The sequence below is a fragment of the Ambystoma mexicanum genome, chromosome 14 (assembly GCF_040938575.1).
Source record: "Ambystoma mexicanum isolate Mex_15411 chromosome 14, UKY_AmexF1_1, whole genome shotgun sequence".
Lineage (NCBI taxonomy): Eukaryota > Metazoa > Chordata > Amphibia > Caudata > Ambystomatidae > Ambystoma > Ambystoma mexicanum.
The window spans coordinates 44,017,464-44,037,197 of NC_090940.1; the positions used below are offsets into that span (position 1 = coordinate 44,017,464).

The 19,734-nt window shown below is 52.7% G+C and overlaps 1 protein-coding gene across 2 annotated transcripts in view; it reads right to left on the reverse strand.

Annotated features, from left to right (window-relative positions):
* SCFD1 (sec1 family domain containing 1) overlaps nt 1–19,734 on the reverse strand; it is a 1,005,810-nt gene that overhangs the window by 86,568 nt on the left and 899,508 nt on the right. For both annotated transcript variants that reach the window (XM_069638499.1, XM_069638500.1), the window contains exon 23: nt 18,453–18,518. In XM_069638499.1, coding sequence (XP_069494600.1) covers nt 18,453–18,518 — 66 coding nt within the window. The remainder of the gene's footprint in view (nt 1–18,452; nt 18,519–19,734) is intronic.

Sequence of the window (19,734 nt, forward strand, 5' to 3'; positions counted from 1 at the left end):
CGCGGCCAACAGTGGCATGTTCAGGAATCAAATGTAAGGGCACTATGTGGCCACAGTCAAAAGTAGGGTGGCTGTGGCTGCCTATAAAAGGGCAATGTGCTTTCCCAAATTAGCGCAGGCAAAGTAGTCCAAAGTGGCCCAAGTAGTGGCACGTGGCCCGGAGGAGGTAAACATCGCGCATTTATACAGCAAGCAATTCTGTTGTATATGTATATATCTTGATGTCAGTATATGTGCCCTGCACACACAGAGCACCAGTTAAGTTCACTCCTGGGTTCGGGCCTTCATGGGCAATTTGTTCAGATGTTGCCTGTGGTCATTGGCTGGTAATGGACACTTGCCATGTTATGCACTTTGAAATGATACAGTGTCCATATTGTGTCCCGATGGCATCTGCTGTGGGGGGCCTTTCACGTTAATACCCACGGTGCATCTCGCATGCGGGTGCTTTTCTGGAAGGTCTGTGACTGGTAACCATCCATCGCCCCAGTGCCGCTGTTCAGTGTGTACCTTTATGGTGCCTTCTTCACGGCATTTGCCGTGCACGTTGTCAGCAGCAGGATTACTGCCCTGTGTGCAGGGCCGGCCTTAAGGGCAGCAGCGCCCTGGGCGAAATAGCGCCCCCCTCACCCACCGCATGCCCCTGGTTAACAGGGGGTGGGGCGGAAGGGGGCGGGGCTAGGATGGGCAACTTTTTTTTTTAACCTCACCTTGGCAAGGAGGTTAAATAGGGCACGTTAGCACCCCATTGTCATTGAATGAGCCCGCCACTGCGGGTGCATTGAATGGCAATGAGGCGCCTGCCACTATGCCAGCTCGAGGGACCCCTTGGAAGACTCCCCCCCCAAAGCTGGCGTGGTGGGGGGCTAATGGCACCTTTTCTTATTAAAAGTGCCCGCGGCGGAGGGGTGCATTTAAATGCACCTGCCACAGTAGGCACATTTTACAGTAAAAGGCCGCCTGCCACGCCTTCTCCCACAACTCCAGCTTGGGGGAGCCAATGGCGCCCTGGGGGCGTGGCGCCCCGGGCAGTCGCCCGGCTAGCCCCCCCCTAAGGCTGGCTCTGCCTGTGTGTGTGCCAGGTGGGCAGACACCAGGCAGCACTGCATAGAGAGTAGCCCAGATGGGGGGCAGGGGAGTATCCAGCATTGCAAGAGTGGGAGGTGAGCCACAAAAAAGTCCTGCTACTTTTCCCCCCAAATGCAGTGCGTGCAATTCCATACGGTCTCATTCATGCCCCCAAAGCGCCCAACCCTGCCTCAATCTACATTTTGGGTAACATTAGTGGCAGATGGCATTTTAACACAACAAAAATAAAACTGCAGGATCATCACAGATGCAGGAAACTCCTCTATTAGAGCTCTGTCCAGGCGCTCTGGGGCAAAAAACATGCCAACCTCCTAATTTGCGTACGAAGTGCACCAACAGAAATGACTTCACAGAAAAGGCCATCGCAAGAAGCATCATCTTTGATACTTGCAGGCACCATGGAAGCGGCTTTAGAATAAGTTGCCATAAGTAAGCCCAGTGGCAAATAACTTTGTGGAGCAAAATACCTAAATTGCACTATTGTTAGTTATGGAGCAAGTCTAAAGGCATTTTTTTTTTTAAATAGCGTGATATAGTACCCTAATATATGAAGTGAATCACTTATAGAGCTGCAGATAAGAGACAGTGCGATTAATTGATTTGCCTAGGATCACACACTTTGGTTAAATGGTGGAACCGGGATGAGGACAATTTAAGCGACTGAACACATCTTCCCAGGTTCAGTTGATGGAGATCTTTATTACGGTTTTGCTTTGCAAATCATGTGCTTAAATAATACTTTAGAGCAATGCCTTGGAAGCAAAAGCACATTACATAATTAACTATACACTATATACATTTTCAAAGAAATATGTTGAGCAATAGGAGTATGGCTTTAGTTTTATGCTCCCCATCCTGCATGCAATGTTTCAATAGTTTCATGTAGATTAACGTGAGCCTAACAAACCCAACTTGGGTTTCAAAGCCATAGTCATTTCATAAAGCATGCAACATTATGCACTCTTCTCACTTCAGATCACTCCCTTCCATTCCCATTTATAACGGGACAAAAGTCCCTTCTAGTAGCCCCCCCACCCTCCCATCAGTGCCTAATGTTAATGTTAAAGGTATTTATATAGCGCACTGTCACCAACGGAGTTGGTCCCCAGGCGCTTTGGCGGATACGGTTAGTCGGGTGGAGGGGTAGTAGGAGAGTGGGAGAAGTCGTGTGCTGTTGGCAGCTTCAGTTCGGTATACACTGTGCGCTGAGCTTTTGGTGCAAGTTTCGGCTTGGGCGAAACCTCGTGTGTTGTAGGTGCTGTTTGTTGTTGATGCAGTGTGGTAAAGTGTGTGCGGTTTGCTGGGCGGGAGATGGTTGTGTGAGGTTTTGGGCGGGTTGGGTATGCAGAGATTTGAAAGTTGGGTTAGTGGGGTCTGTATCCTTGTTCCAATACATCTTCTTCCATTTGAGGTGTATTCCTGTGGGCGGGGTGGTTGCTGACTTCCTTTAATGGCCGTCTGACTGTGGTGTGTGATGGCGCGGCACACTCCCAGTTGTATCCTAATGAGCATTATATAATGTGAGTGGGTATGTCTAGATCTCTCCCTCTGGTGTAGGAGCGGAGGATGGGTGCTCCCTATTCCCTTGCTATCTACCTTGACATGGGCCTGTTGGAGCTTGGGTGTGGTTAATGGCTCACAGTCTAATACTCTATTGACACGGCACAACACGAGAGCCGTTCTGATGCCCGGAGCTCCTTGGGACATTGTCCTGGCAGCGGGATACCTCTCCTGTTGGACACCCTCATGGAGGTGCTTAACGGTAGAGCTGTCCCACTGACAAATATCCCGGTCTTGCCCCCCAGCCCCTCGTGGCCCCACACAAGCAACGCCACTGGCGGCCAATGCAAGGCAACAGGCATCTGGGGGAGCAGGGGTGCACCAGGCCTTCTACCGCCACCACCCCACAGACGAGGAAGGCAAACCCCACCTTCCTGCCTAGGTGTGTTTATAGGTTTAGAGAGCAGAGGAGGGTGGCCCAGAGGCAGGCGAGAGGCCCCTATGCGGGCACACAACCTGCAGAGGACAGAGAGCCTTTTCGCCTGCCTTACACTTGGCCCGCACAGAGATGCTTAACACTGCTCTACGGTGTCTGGGTGCAGGGTCAAGGTTGCTGGCCATAAAACACTACTGGCTTTGGAGTCATAGACTAGACATGGACTTCACACGTTGCCGCGATTTTCAGCAAATCCGGGATCCGCTGCCTGGGTTATTTGAATGTTGAGTGACAAGTGGAAAGCTGCAAAGGTAGCGCAGCGGGTTGAGTAACTGTTGCCGGGATGTGATCGGTTTAGTGCTGCTTCTAGATTCTTGTCTCAAGGTCAGCACAGGCGTAATCCCTGGCATTCCCCAATGGAGCACTCTGTGGCATGCCGCGTCGCCAAGTCTCTGCCATGCCCATGTGCCGCTTGTGGGTGACTCTTTCCTTTCCTGCGGCCTTTTTCTAATGACTTTTTTGTGCAGAATTCCACGTTTCAGGGCACTTTGCATAAAATGGCCGAATACATGAGTGCCCCCTTTCTGCATTCTGATCAGTGCCCTGTGCCACCCGCATGAGAATGCATCTCCTTTGTAACCAAGCTTGCCACAAGTAACAGCGCTGCTATGCCTCTGGGCTGTATGTGCGCTAGCAAAAACAAAGAGGTGATGGCTGGAAGGTTTAGAATGAATCTTAACCATCTGGCATTGCTCTGGGCAACCCTCCAGACCATTGTTCTTCGCCTGCCAAGCCATTACAGAAGGGGAAACACCATATGCAAATCAGGCTTGGTCCCACCCCAAAAGGGGCAGTCCATCCTGAACTGCTCACATCCCTTCTGCATGAAACCACAAGCATCCCCAAACATGTTTCAGCCTTGTTGGGCCTCATCAGTGAGAAATAGCTTGGGTCTCTAGGCACAACAGGCACGGGACCCACGTCTGGGCATACCCGTCCCACTCGGGGTGACAAAGCAAAAACAAAGAGGTGATGGCTGGAAGGTTTAGAATGAATCTTAACGGTTATGATTCGGTTATAGATCAAAGGATCGACTGCAAAGGGTCGAATGACAAAAGGTTCGAGTCAATAGTCTCGAAAACAAAAAGTTAGAAAAAATGTATCTATTTATTTTTTAATATTTTTTTTGGATGGGGGTCCCCCCTCCCATTTCTGTGGTAAAAACCACTTTTTTTTTTTTACCTACACGGAAACCCAAAAATAAATATATAAATAAAAAAATTCGAACCTTTGGTTTTCGACCCTATTGACTCTCACCTTTTGCATGCAAGCCTTTTGTAATCGATCCTTTGACTGGACACCGACAAAGACTGATATGTTTGGGATATTTGTGAAAGATAGTGAGCTAAAGACTCTGGGTAAGTCTCTCGTAACCAGGACTAATGTCTGGCAGAGTGTCGCCCAGGGCTCCCCCCACCATATTGTGGACACAGAGCACCTTGGCATGGGCATTGCTCAGCAGAGAGTGGGGGTTTCAGAGGAGCCAATCCATCTGCCCTCTTCATACACCGACCCTAGCAACCCCGGGGGCCACATCCCAGCGGGCACCGCCGCGGCCACCTCACAGGCCGGAAGAAATCCCCCCAAACACTTTGGCCTGGCTGCGGCAGCACACACGGAGCAGCCTTGGCCAAAATGACCGTCAAGCTGTCGGACACAGAAGGGGGGACTGGCTAAGGGGCGCTGACGGGCACACAGCTTTTTCTCGCAGTTCTAAAGTACACCGGAGGGTGGCGCTGCAGCCCGGCTGTGACCAACACTGCCACGGGGCCTCCTTTCCAGGGCCTCTCAATGCAACCATTGGTGGAGACAGCGCGTGATGCACAATTATCACTGGAAAGACCCTTACAATAAACCTCTACTCTAGGTGGCATGAGTGTATGGGAGGAAACCTCTACTCTAGGTGGCATGAGTGTATGGGAGGAAAGCTCTACTCTAGGTGGCATTAGTGTACGGGAGGAAACCTCTACTCTAGGTGGCATGAGTGATTGGGAGGAAACCTCTACTCTAGGTGGCATGAGTGTATGGGAGGAAAGCTCTACTCTAGGTGGCATGAGTGTACGGGAGGAAACCTCTACTCTAGGTGGCATGAGTGTATGGGAGGAAACCTCTACTCTAGCTGGCATGAGGGTACGTGTCATGATTTCTGCCCCTCATGTCCCCAGCCCTCCAAGATGTCAGGCTGGAGCCAGGCCACGATCACCTACATGGCCCTCAAGGGCCTCTCCATCCCTCTAAAGACCCACTTGGAGTCAGACTTGGCGCTTGTGGCACCAGGCCCACTCACTCCCATAGGATAACATTGGGGATTGGACTTGTAGTGCATTGATGGGGACAAGATGGATGCCCCCACATATTTCGGTTCCCAGAACTGCATGTGCGGTCTAGTCTTTTGGGTGTGGTTCAGCCGAGAGACACCTGGGATATCCGGAGACTATTTAAGCCACACCCAGGCTGAGAAACATGCTTTGCGTTTTCTGCACCTGCAGCGTGACACTCACCGTGTTCGGATCGGTCTCCAGTAGGCCTGCATCTTTCTTCTGCGCTCAGCTCCTGCATGAACAAGAACACCGTTAGGAACAGCCTTACCTTGCTCCGCCTCTGCCCATCAATCATCGCTCCTTCTGTTCTGCAGGCATCTTCGGCGGTGTCATTCCCATCCTGGCACGCCGCTTCCTAAGGAAAATGGAAAAGAACAGAAAAAAGGCATTAGTGAGCATTCTGCAAATCTTCGCTTATTTTTAAATACTGTACGAGCTTCAAACGCTTACCTGAATCCCAGCCGCTCTGGGGGAACTCTGTCTCCGGAACTTCTCATCCATCTGCAAGAGGGAAAATACACTCCAGGTTAGCGTGGAAACATCTAGAAGCGCCACATACCGTGCTTACCCACCACATTTGTTCTTCATAACCGGCATCCACGCTGAAAACGTCGCGGCACCTAAAAGACACAGAAAAAGAACTCAGTTCAATGCAAATACAAAAGGGGTGCATCGCGCTCTCACTCACCTTCAGCGCTATTCATCTCAGCAGCACGCCGCCATTCCCGAACGCCGGCCATCATCTAAGGAAGGAAAGGAACAAAGTTAGAGAACTGTTCAAAAGACTCATTATACTTAACTGTTGGACTCTTGCCAGTGAAGTAACTAGGCAGCAACGAACCTGCATCAATCAACACGCCCCTTCGATGAAAGCAGGATGGATATCACACTATCCAAGAAAACAAGGTGAGCTGTGGATCAAAGGGAAGGGTTGGACCACGGGGAAGAAAGGGTTCAAGCACACAGAGACAACAGGGAGTTAAACTCTACCAATCCTGTGTTTCAGGCCCACTCTCCAGTCGAATAGCCTCCAGGGAAGGGTTTGAGGTCATAGGAGGTCAGAACAGGCTGAGTGACGCCCCCGTGGATACCAGGTGAGCGTTACAGTACGGGAGGAAACCTCTACTCTAGGTGGCATGAGTGTATGGGAGGAAAGGTCTACTCTAGATGGCATGAGTGTACGGGAGGAAACCTCTACTCTAGGTGGCATGAGCTTACGGGAGGAAACCTCTACTCTAGGTGGCATGAGTGTATGGGAGGAAAGGTCTACTCTAGATGGCATGAGTGTACGGGAGGAAACCTCTACTCTAGGTGGCATGAGCTTATGGGAGGAAACCTCTACTGTAGGTGGCATGAGTGTACGGGAGGAAACCTCTACTCTAGGTGGCATGAGTGTATGGGAGGAAAGCTCTACTCTAGGTGGCATGAGTGTACGGGATGAAACCTCTTCTCTAGGTGGCATGAGTTTATGGGAGGAAAGCTCTACTCTAGGTGGCATGAGTGTACAGGATGAAACCTCTAGTCTAGGTGGCATGAGTGTATGGGAGGAAAGCTCTACTCTAGGTGGCATGAGTGTACGGGAGGAAACCTCTACTCTAGGTGGCATGAGTATGGGGGAAAGCTCTACTATAGGTGGCATGAGTGTATGGGAGGAAACCTCTACTCAAGGTGACATGAGTGTATGGGAGGAAACCTGTACTCTAGGTGGCATGAGTGCTACTCTAGGTGGCATGAGTGTATGTGAGGGGGTGAACTATTGGAAAAGCCCTGCTTTTTGTGGGGGAATTGCTTTCTACTAAGCTTCACAGGGTTGCATGCCCTATTCCAGCAATACCACAGCAGTGGCAATTGGTGGATTTCTACAATGGAGGGGTGCAAAAGTGTACCCTGAATTGGCCTGAGTGAACGCTCCTGAACGAATCCACTAATGGCTTGGCCGGTTCTTTCCTGTAGCACTGTTTTTAAATAATGTTCTCCTGAAATATTTTGCAACACAAATCTTAAGACACATTGGGAACACGTCTATCACCCCACTTTCAAGCGGGTCCAGCCAAACCACATCACGAGGTATGTCCCCCTTTCAGGCTGGTTGTGTCCAAAGAAAGTAATACGCCTCGTCTCAAAAATTCATGCCAGTCTTGCCCCCGTAAAGCACATTTTGCTTGTTCCCAAAGAAAACATGAGGGCCAGTCTCAACAATAACATATGCGTGCTGCCCTGCTCTGATCTCCTTTTACGTTACTGCCCACAAATGAAGCCCCTCAGCATGTTGCAATACTCCGCGCTGAGCCCAGGTCTGCATCATGGCGCTCGCAGAGCCCACAGACTGCACGTCAACTAATCCCCTTTGTGGGGTAATAACAGAACTTCAACTGTGATCTACAGCCAGGGAGTGATCATAAAGCAAGGCTAGCGTGCATTATCACTGCAGAGTTCTACTCCGCCTCGTGCTGCTGGCAGCCATGAACCAGGAAGAGGTTATGAGGTGGCAGTGCTTCGTGCTTCCGCCAGCGTGCAAGCTGCAGGGTTTATCTACTCACTATGTGCATGACCTCGTGCACCGCCTGCTAGCCCAGATGCACGCTTTATCTACTCCCTACTGGCATGAACTTGTGCACCGCCCACTAGCCCAGATGCACGCTTTATCTACTCACTACGTGCATGACCTCGTGCACCACCTGCTAGCCCAGATGCACGCTTCATCTACTCACTACGTGCATGACCTCATGCACCGCCTGCTAGCCCAGATGCACACTTTATCTACTCACTATGTGCATGACCTCATGCACCGCCTGCTAGCCCAGATGCACACTTTATCTACTCACTATGTGCATGAGCTCGTGCACCGCCTGCTAGCCCAGATGCACGCTTTATCTACTCATTACGTGCATGACCTCGTGCACCGCCTGCTAGCCCAGATGCACGCTTTATCTACTCACTATGTGCATGACCTCATGCACCGCCTGCTAGCCCAGATGCACACTTTATCTACACGCTACGTGCATGACCTCGTGCACCGCCTGCTAGCCCAGATGCACGCTTTATCTACTCATTACGTACTGGAACGCGCCACTGCAGCTCACTTTCGATTGACTCCCACTCAAGCACACATGTACAATATTCGGCTTGATTCTGAAGGGGGTCGGGGGATTGTGTTTTCGGGTACAGGTGTCTCTCCGTTTGTTTTGAGTTTGTAGCCCACTACGCTGTGGAATAAAGATTTGCCTGAACGTGATCTGGCCCATAAGGATATAGCGTTTGATTTACCGGCCAGGCATAACACTTAATGAGAACTGAGACTTTTGATAGGAAGGAGTCCCCCCTACACTGTTTGCCCCACTCCAATAAACTGCTCCCTTTAGGGGTGCATTGTAGGATCTGATGCACAGGAGGTCTGATGGGGACCGGCCAGGACACATTACCATGTGCAAGGCTTTCCAGTCATAGACTTATGCAAAAAGCCCCGACTCTGCACACTGCTTGGCGAGCACAACCAGCTGACCTTCTCCTCTCCCCCAGTCCACAGCCACTGGAACACATGAATCTACGTGGCGGGAGAGCAAAGGGCCTCTTGGGCTTATTTGGGGTTCTCTAGTATCAGCCTATAGGAGCCATCCTCTCTAAATAACCGCTGTGTATTCCTCTGAGGCTCTCCCAGTCTCCACTTTCCGCAGGCCGTGGATGTCCCTGGACATCTCCATGATCTCAAGGCGTTCGGGAGGTTGCGCCGATCTCCTGTGGCGAAAACATCAGGGCCGCGGGCACTGCTTCTCATTCCTCTGTAAGGCCCTGTTCAGCTTCACTGCTGAAACCTCCCTTCTAGGAAATGATGGAGCAAAGTGGCATTAAGAAAGCAGACATGGTCACGTTGCTTGAAGTGGTATAAGATTCTGGCAGCATAGACTTGGGTCTCTCAGAGCTGTGTCGGGATTATGCAGTCCCTCAGTCTCATCTTTCATCTCTTAGCCCCTTTCTCAAGGTTGCCAGTCTCTGCCAATTCTCATTCCTTCTAAGCTGCAGGTACGGTCCAGTTTACCAGCACCTCTCGGAGGCTCTACCTAAAACTCTCTAGGCCCCCATCAAGTTCCAGATGCAGCAATCAGCTTTGTGATGCTTTGCAAGTTTCGGAGCACATCTTAGGTTCTAGGCACTTTACCAGGTTCTCAGCGTATCCATTGGTTCTTTGTTCTTTTCAAAGGTTCTCTACATCCCTCAGGCTTTAAACGCTTGAGAAAACCAATTAACAAAGACTAGCAAAGCGACCCGTATGATCACTTTGATGCTATCTGGGGAGGCTGAGGTGATGGAGAATAAGACTAGCAAGGTGACTGGTATGATCACTTTGACGCTATCTGTATAGGCTGAGGTGATGGAGAATACGACTAGCAAGGTGACCCGAATGATCACTTTGACGCTATCTGCAGAAACTGAGGTGATGGAGAATAAGACTAGCAAGGTGACTGGTATGATCACTTTGATGCCATCAGCGGAGGCTGAGGTGATAGAGAATAAGACTAGCAAGGTGACCCATATGATCACTTTGACGCCATCAGTGGAGGCTGTGGTGATGGAGAATAAGACTAGCAAGGTGACCCGTATGATCACTTTGACGCCATCAGCGGAGGCTGAGGTGATCGAGAATAAGACTAGCAAGGTGACTGGTATGATCACTTTGACGCCATCAGCGGAGGCTGAGGTGATGGAGAATAAGACTAGCCAGGTGACCCGTATGATCACTTTGACGCTATCTGCAGAGACTGAGACGATGGAGAATAAGACTAGCAAGATGACCCGTATGATCACTTTGACGCTATCTGTGGCGGCTGAGGTGATAGAGAATAAGACTAGCAAGGTGACCCGTATGATCACTTTGAGGCAATCTGCAGAGACTGAGGGGATGGAGAATAAGACTAGCAAGGTCACCCGTATGATCACTTTGACGCTATCTGCAGAGACTGAGGTGATCGAGAATAAGACTAGCAAGGTGACCCCTATGATCACTTTGACGCTATCTGTGGAGGCTGAGGTGATAGAGAATAAGACTAGCAAGGTGACCCGTATGAGCACTTTGACGCTATCTGCAGAGACTGCGGTGATGGAGAATAAGACTAGCAAGGTGACCCGTATGAGCACTTTGACGCTATCTGCAGAGACTGCGGTGATGGAGAATAAGACTAGCAAGGTGACCCGTATGATCACTTTGACGCTATCTGCAGAGACTGAGGTGATGGAGAATATGACTAGCAAGGTGACCCGTATGATCACTTTGATACTATCTGCAGAGGCTGAGGTGATGGAGAATAAGACTAACAAGGTGAACCATATGATCGTTTTGATGCGATCTGCGGAGGCTGAGGTGGTAGAGAATAAGACTAGCAAGGTCAAGCGTATGATCACTTTCACGCCATCTGCGGAGACTGAGGCGATAGAGAATAAGACTAGCAAGGCGACCCGTATGATCACTTTTCTGCTATCTGCGGAGACTGAGGTGATAGAGAATACAACTAGCAAGGTGACCCGTATGATCACTTTCACGCAATCTGCAGAGGCTGGGGTGATGGAGAATAAGACTAGCAAGGTCACCCGTATGATCACTTGGACGCTATCTGCAGAGGCTGAGGTGATAGAGAATAAGACTAGCAAGGTGACCCGTATAATCACTTTGAAGCTATCTGCCAAGGCCTGTTCAGAGACACTAGCCAGTGAGAGATGGTCAAGTGCTCAGTGCTACTGCGGACAATGTTGGGATGGAACAGAGAAATGACCACCAAAAACACAGACTTTCAGTGAAGTAGTCTCAATTCAATACGTTTTTCATGGAAAGCATAATTAAAATGGGACTGAGATTCTGCAGCTTTTCACTTGCAGGTACCTTGTGAAACCCTGAATACCTGCACAAATTGCTTCCATTTTTAACCGAAAGACATCCAAGTGGTGAAACGCTAGAGTCGCTCCTCATACACCAGGCTTCTACGCTAACCAATGGTACAGATGGAAGAAGAACCCCACAAGTAGTAGCAGCTCACGCTCCTGTAGACCGGCAAGAGTATTTTTCTTAACATCTGAACCTAATCTCTTAAGGTCTGGTTTTGGTTGCGAGAATTGGCCATTTTCAGAACCACTTCTAGATGGCTGCAAAAGCACAAAGGTCCCTGTGCCTCCTGCTCCAGTATCTCTACATGTGATATCGGTAGAATCTCCTCAAGTCCCTGAGCGCAGTCAACCCGCAGTGCATCCACCCAAAGACCAATGACTATGGCAACAATGTCATCTTTCATATCATTACCCAATACTGTGCAATCCCGCACACAGACTTTTTGTATCCAATAAAAAATGATCTGCTCCTTGAAGTTATTTCTCAATTCATGAATTCCTGCTGTCAACAATGTGTATGCTTTGCCCCTCTTACGGTCCAACCATCTTCGAAATGCCCACCACTTCCCCTTACAGTCCGTCGTTTGCCCAAAATACTTGATGATCATGTCTTTGACACCTTTGTTCTTTTAACAAGGTTGAACCATCCATCATAGTCCCTTATAAGACCTTCATTTCTGTATCCATTTCATGTTGGGATTTACGGTCTAGGCCGCCCCCCAAGGATGGGACTGCCTACAACAGTTGATGACCATACCCAAGAATCCCATCTTGATCACACTGACTTGGACGTTTGCCGATTAGTTAGATTGCACTTCTTGAAAGTCTATGTTTCTTGTCATAAAACTGATCAAACAAGATGAAAACAAGAACTGTGCTTGGAGGGTTTCATTTAGGATTGGCCAACACACCCACAAGGCACCAAACAATCATTTGTGACACTTTACATTTGGTCCATAAAGTTAAGTCAATTATTTTGAAGCTGCTGCAAGCAATCAAACAAACTACCTACAGGAAACACCAAGAGCCACCATGGGATATTTTGCTGATGCCGCAAGTTCTTCAAGATGACCCTCTCCAATCACTGCCCTCTCACCTCTCAAGATTATTTAAGCTACGTTTCTATTCCCAGTAGTTATCTATTCAATTGGCCAGTCAAAAGGGTCTCAACCCTGGCAGCCTGAACCAATAGTGCAAAACTGCTTTTAAATGCATCACTGTCAAGGTGCATTTTTGGTCGATTCATCGCTTTTGCCAAAATAAGCCATACTTCTCCATATCAACCATGACATTCCTCTCCCTACTTTCTATCCAGATCCTTTTCTGGACAGACACAGGCTGCAGTTCCCTGGTGCTCCTCTGTGCTCCCTTCATCAGTTTACTGTTGGAGCCTACCAACCATGGCCATGACTTCCAGTCTCACTACGAGGAACAAAAGAAACTCTTTAGCATCGCTCATGGCTACCAGCCCTGCAGCGCAATCTGTTAGCTACCCTCGTGGACTGAACACTGCCATGCCTCTCTACAGGGCGTCTGCAGTGTTGTGGCATGGCCGGTCTGTTAGCTACCCTCGTGGACTGAGCACTGCCATGCCCCTTTACAAGGAGTCTGCAGTGTTGCCCCTCTAGCTACCCTTGTGGACTAAACACTGCCATGCAGCTCTACAGGGCGTCTGCAGTGTTGCCCCTCTAGCTACCCTTGTGGACTAAACACTGCCATGCAGCTCTACAGGGCGTCTGCACTGTTGCGGCATGGCCGGTCTGTTAGCTACCCTTGTGGACTGAACACTGCCATGCCCCTCTACAGGGCGTCTGCAGTGTTGCGGCATGGTCGATCTGTTAGCTACCCTCGTGGACTGAACACTGCCATGCCCTCTATCGAGCGTCTGCAGAGTGTCGGCATGGCTGGCCTGTTAGCAACCCTTGTGGACTGAACACTGCCATACCCCTCTACAGGTCGTCTGCAGTGTTGCCCCTCTAGCTACCCTTGTGGACTAAACACTGCCATGCAGCTCTACAGGGCATCCGCAGTGTTGCCCCTCTAGCTACCCTTGTGGACTAAACACTGCCATGCCGCTATACAGGGCGTCTGCAGTGTTGCAGCATTTCCGGTGTGTTAGCTACCCTCGTGGACTAAACACTGCATGCCCCTCTACAGGGAATCTGCAGTGTTGCGGCATGGCTGGTCTGTTAGCTACCCTTGTGGACTGAACACTGCCATGCTCCTCTACAGGGCGTCTGCAGTGTTGCGGCACGGCCGGTCTGTTAGCTACCCTCGTGGACTTAATGCTTCCATGACTCTCTACAGCGCGTCTGCAGGGTTGCGGCATGGCCGGTCTGTTAGCTACCCTCATGGACTGAGCACTGCCATGCCGCTCTACAGGGCGTCTGCAGTGTTGCGGCATGACCGAGCTGTTAGCTACCCTTGTGGACTTAATGCTTCCATGACTCTCTACAGGGCATCTGCAGTGTTGCAGCACGGCCGGTCTGTTAGCTACCCTCGTGGACTGAACACTGCCATGCCCCTCTATCGAGCGTCTGCAGAGTTGCGGCATGGCCGGCCTGTTAGCAACCCTTGTGGACTTAATGCTTCCATGACTCTCTACAGGGCGTCTGCAGTGTTGCAGCACGGCCGGTCTGTTAGCTACCCTCGTGGACTGAACACTGCCATGCCCCTCTACAGGGCGTCTGCAGTGTTGCCCCTCTAGCTACCCTAGTGGACTAAACACTGCCATGCCCCTCTACAGGGTGTCTGCAGTGTTGCCCCTCTAGCTACCCTCGTGGACTAAACACTGCCATGCCACTCTACAGGGCGTCTGCAGTGTTGCGGCATGGCCGGTCTGTTAGCTATCCTCGTGAACTTAATGCCTCCATGACTGTCTACAGGGCGTCTGCAGTGTTGCGGCATGGCCTACCTGTTAGCTATCCTCGTGGACTGAACACTGCCATGCCTCTCTGTTATGTTATGTTATTCAGATTTATAAGGCGCCAAAGCCCGTGGGCATCAAGACGCCGAAAGACAGCAGTGGTGGAGAAAACTAAAAAGATCCTAGTTGAACAGAATTGTTTTATCTGTTTAGGGAAAAGAAGATGATCCTCAGTTTTACGTATATTGATTGGTAGCGCATTCCAGGCTTGTGCACCCCGGACATGAAAGGCCCGTCCCAATCCACGAGATCTTTTAGTACGTGGCGATACCAACAAGCAGCCTTCCGTAGATCTTAGGCATCTATTCGGATGATAAATGCTAATCCTATTCTTCAGATATGAAAGGCATTTCCGAAGATGCATTTATGGCACGTAGTAAGCAGTTTAAATTGAATACGAGCTGCCACCGGGAGCCAATGCGGCTTTCTTCTAGCAGCGCTAGTGGGTTCAGAGCTTTTCATCTGGAAGGGCGTCTGCAGTGTTGCGGCATGGCCCGTCTGTTAGCAACCCTCGTGGACTGAACACTGCCATGCCCCTCTACAGGGCGTCTGCAGTGTTGCCCCTCTAGCTACCCTCGTGGACTGAACACTGCCATGCCGCTCTACAGGGCGTCTGCAGTGTTGCCCCTCTAGCTACCCTCGTGGACTGAACACTGCCATGCCCCTCTACAGGGCGTCTGCAGTGTTGCCCCTCTAGCTACCCTCGTGGACTGAACACTGCCATGCCGCTCTACAGGGCGTCTGAGATCTGAGGAGAATTGCCTGGCATTTTGGTGCTGGACTGCCCTTGTGGGCGGGACAAAGACTGATATGCAAATGGGATTCCTACTTTGTGGAAAGTACAGTGAGCAAAAGCGATGGCTGCGGACCCTAGAACAGGTTATCATGCCATGTTCTTTCTAGAGAGGGGCGCCTGCTACCTTTTTGTATAAAGTGCAGACCAGAGCGAGAAGGGCGGCAGAAAGCTGTGCACAAAAAGAGAAACTTCACAGATGAGAAGAATCTGAGAAGGCAATAATACCAGCAGCCCGGTGATGCTTCACAAGTTTAAAGTGACATGGAAACCTCCAGGACCATATTGGAAACGACAAGAAGAGGATGGCAGAGGGGCTGGGGCAACTAAAGGGTGGTGCAGTGCGAGGCAGCCGAGGAACATCACCAACAGGGCAGGAACCAATGCAGAGAGAGAAGAAATCAGACATGAGGCAAGGCAGGTAGTGATGCCAATGGAAGCTGCCCGCATTCAGGGGCAAACTCACCCCAGCGGGGACAGGGCACACTCACCCCAGAGGGGACAGGGCACACTCACTCCAGTGGGCATAGGGAAAACTTATCCCAGTGGCGACAGGGCAAACTCACCCCAGCGGGAACAGGGCAAACTCACCTGAGGCCAGGGCAAACTCACCCCAGAGGGGACAGGGCACACTCACCCCAGAGGGGACAGGGCACACTCACCCCAGAGGGGACAAGGCACACTCACCCCAGAGGGGACAAGGCACACTCACCCCAGAGGGGACAGGGCACACTCACTCCAGTGGCCACAGGGAAAACTCATCCCAGTGGGGACAGGGAAAACTCATCCCAGTGGGGACAGGGCACACTCACCCCAGAGGGGACAGGGCACACTCACCCCAGAGGGGACAGGGCACACTCACCCCAGAGGGGACAGGGCACACTCACCCCAGAGGGGACTGGGTACACTCACCCCAGAGGGGACAGAGCACACTCACCCCAGAGGGGACAGAGCACACTCACCCAGAGTAGGCAGGGCAGGCTCACCCCAGTGGGGACTAGGGCAAGCTCACCCCAGTGGGGACTAGGGCAAGCTCACCCCAGTGGGGACTAGGGCAAGCTCACCCCAGTGTGACTAGGGCAAACTCACCCCAGTGGGGACAGGGCAAACTCACCCCAGTGGGACCAGGGCAAACTCACTCCAGTGGGGACTAGGGCAAGCTCACCCCAGTGTGACTAGGGCAAACACACCCCAGTGGGGACAGGGCAAACTCACCCCAGTGTGACTAGGGCAAACTCATCCCAGTGGGGACAGGGCAAACTGCAAACTCATTCCAGTGGGGACAGGGCAAACTCACCCCAGTGGGGACTAGGGCAAGCTCACCCCAGTGTGACTAGGGCAAACACACCCCAGTGGGGACAGGGCAAACTCACCCCAGTGTGACTAGGGCAAACTCACCCCAGTGGGGACAGGGCACATTCACCCCAGCGGGGACAGGGCACACTCATTCCAGTGGGCACAGGGCAAACTCGCCCCAGCGGGGACAGGGCAAACTCGCCCCAGCGGGGACAGGGCAAACTCGCCCCAGCGGGGACAGGGCACACTCGCCCCAGCGGGGACAGGGCACACTCGCCCCAGCGGGGACAGGGCACACCCATTCCAGTGGGCACAGGGAAAACTCACCCCAGCGGGGACAGGGCAAACTCACCCCAGCGGGGACAGGGCAAACTCACCCCAGCGGGGACAGGGCAAACTCACCCCAGAGAGGACAGGGCACACTCACCCCAGAGAGGACAGGGCACACTCACCCCAGCGGGGACAGGGCAAACTCACCCCAGCGGGGACAGGGCAAACTCACCCCAGCGGGGACAGGGCAAACTCACCCCACTGAGGCCAGGGCACACTCACTCCAGTGGGCACAGGGAAAACTCATCCCAGCGGGGACAGGCAAAACTCATCCCAGCGGGGACAGGGAAAACTCACCGCAGCGGGGACAGGGCAAACTCATCCCAGTGGGGACTGGGCAAACTCATCCCAGTGGGGACTGGGCAAACTCATCCCAGTGGGGACTGGGCAAACTCATCCCAGTGGGGACTGGGCAAACTCATCCCAGTGGGGACAGGGAAAACTGCAAAAACTGCAAACTCATCCCAGTGGGGACAGGGCAAACTCATCCCAGCGGGGACAGGGAAAACTCATCCCAGCGGGGACAGGGAAAACTCACCGCAGCGGGGACAGGGCAAACTCATCCCAGTGGGGACTGGGCAAACTCATCCCAGTGGGGACAGGGAAAACTGCAAAAACTGCAAACTCATCCCAGTGGGGACAGGGCAAACTGCAAACTCATCCCAGCGGGGACAGGGAAAACTCACCCCAGCGGGGACAGGGCACACTCACCCCAGAGAGGACAGGGCACACTCACCCCAGAGAGGACAGGGCACACTCACCCCAGAGAGGACAGGGCACACTCACCCCAGCGGGGACAGGGCAAACTCACCCCAGCGGGGACAGGGCAAACTCACCCCAGCGGGGACAGGGCAAACTCACCCCACTGAGGCCAGGGCGCACTCACTCCAGTGGGCACAGGGAAAACTCATCCCAGCGGGGACAGGGAAAACTCATCCCAGCGGGGACAGGGAAAACTCACCGCAGCGGGGACTGGGCAAACTCATCCCAGTGGGGACTGGGCAAACTCATCCCAGTGGGGACTGGGCAAACTCATCCCAGTGGGGACTGGGCAAACTCATCCCAGTGGGGACAGGGAAAACTGCAAAAACTGCAAACTCATCCCAGTGGGGACAGGGCAAACTCATCCCAGCGGGGACAGGGAAAACTCATCCCAGCGGGGACAGGGAAAACTCACCGCAGCGGGGACAGGGCAAACTCATCCCAGTGGGGACTGGGCAAACTCATCCCAGTGGGGACTGGGCAAACTCATCCCAGTGGGGACAGGGAAAACTGCAAAAACTGCAAACTCATCCCAGTGGGGACAGGGCAAACTGCAAACTCATCCCAGCGGGGACAGGGAAAACTCACCGCAGCGGGGACAGGGCAAACTCACCGCAGCGGGGACAGGGCAAACTCATCCCAGTGGGGACTGGGCAAACTCATCCCAGTGGGGACTGGGCAAACTCATCCCAGTGGGGACAGGGAAAACTGCAAAAACTGCAAACTCATCCCAGTGGGGACAGGGCAAACTGCAAACTCATCCCAGTGGGGACAGGGCAAACTCACCCCAGCGGGGACAGGGCACACTCACCCCAGAAGGGACAGGGCACACTCACCCCAGAGGGGACAGAGCACACTCACCCCAGAGGGGACAGAGCACACTCACTCCAATGGGCACAGGGAAAACTCACCCCAGCGGGGACAGGGCAAACTCACCCCAGTGGGGAGGGGACAGGGCAAACTCATCCCAGTGGGGACAGGGCAAACTGCAAACTCATGCCATTGGGGACAGGGCAAACTGCAAAATCACCCCAGTGGGGCCAGTAAGGCGGGTTCAAGACCTACCTTAATATAGTCGATGAGATTCTGATACTCTATGTAGTTTCCTCCTCCCACGACGAAAACAATGGCCTGATGAAAAAGAAGAAGAAAACATCTGAAGGGTGAATATAAGGGCAGAGGGTCAAGCTTGCAAGGCACATCGCAATCAAACACAGCTCCAGGCTCTCAGCACAGATGTTCAGCGCCTCGTCATATTACTGAGTACAGCCAAGGCAGCGCCTGTCGCGCTCCTCAGTGGAGACCGGCGAAGGCGTCCGGACACTCTTCAAGCTGACGCCCGTGCATTGATTGGGGTGCAGGACCAGCATGTGTGGAACGAGGGGGAGGGCGAGTGCGAGTGGACAGGAGGGGCAGGACCAGCATGTGTGGGGTGCACAATCAGGCCGTGTAGGTGGAACGAGGTGCAGGCCGAGTGTGAGTGGACAGAAGAGGCAGGACCAGCATGTGTGGGGTGCACAATCAGGCCGTGTGGGTGGAACGAGGGGGCCGGACCAGCATGTGTGGGGTGCACAATCAGGCCGTGTGGGTGGAACGAGGGGGCCGGACCAGCATGTGTGGGGTGCACAATCAGGCCGTGTGGGTGGAACGAGGGGGCCGGACCAGCATGTGTGTGTTGGGGGTCTCTGGGTGCCCCCAATGCGTGCCCGCGAGCCCCTCCACCCACAGACTCCACACGGACACGTCTGTGTGCTTCGGGCTCCCCGGTCGCTCTAACGCGGCCGGGAACGCCCCGTTTATTTAAGGCGCACGCGGCGACGTGCAACGTCACGCCGCCGCGTGCGTATCCCCTCACGGGGCAACGCCACACTCCTCCTTTTTCCGGGAGGAACAATAACAAACAGACACGTCAAAACATAGCACTGCACACAATGTCACTTGCGAACTTACAAGGCCCATGCCCCCTTTTATTATCAGCCTCCCAGGTCCCCTTCACTCCGGAACACAGTCAATCGGCCCCAGCACGTAGTCTCCGAGGTAGGCAGGTCTCCCTCGCCCAGCCCTCTGGGGGTACCTCCCACCTACCTCAGCCGCCGGACTCCCCGCTGCTCCAGTGCCTCGTTCTGGTGACCCCACGAGTTCCCCCCGGGGGGTATCTTCATCCGGGAGGACAGTCTCATCCGGGTCAGGCGGGAGTTCAGTTCGAGAGTCCCCCAGTTTCTTGAAGAAACTCACATTTCGAGTGACGGCCGACTTCCCGTCCGAGGCCGTTACCATCGATCCCTTTACTGCCACTACGTCCAGCGGCTCGGGTTCATATGGGAGCGAGAGCTTTCCGTGGGGATGC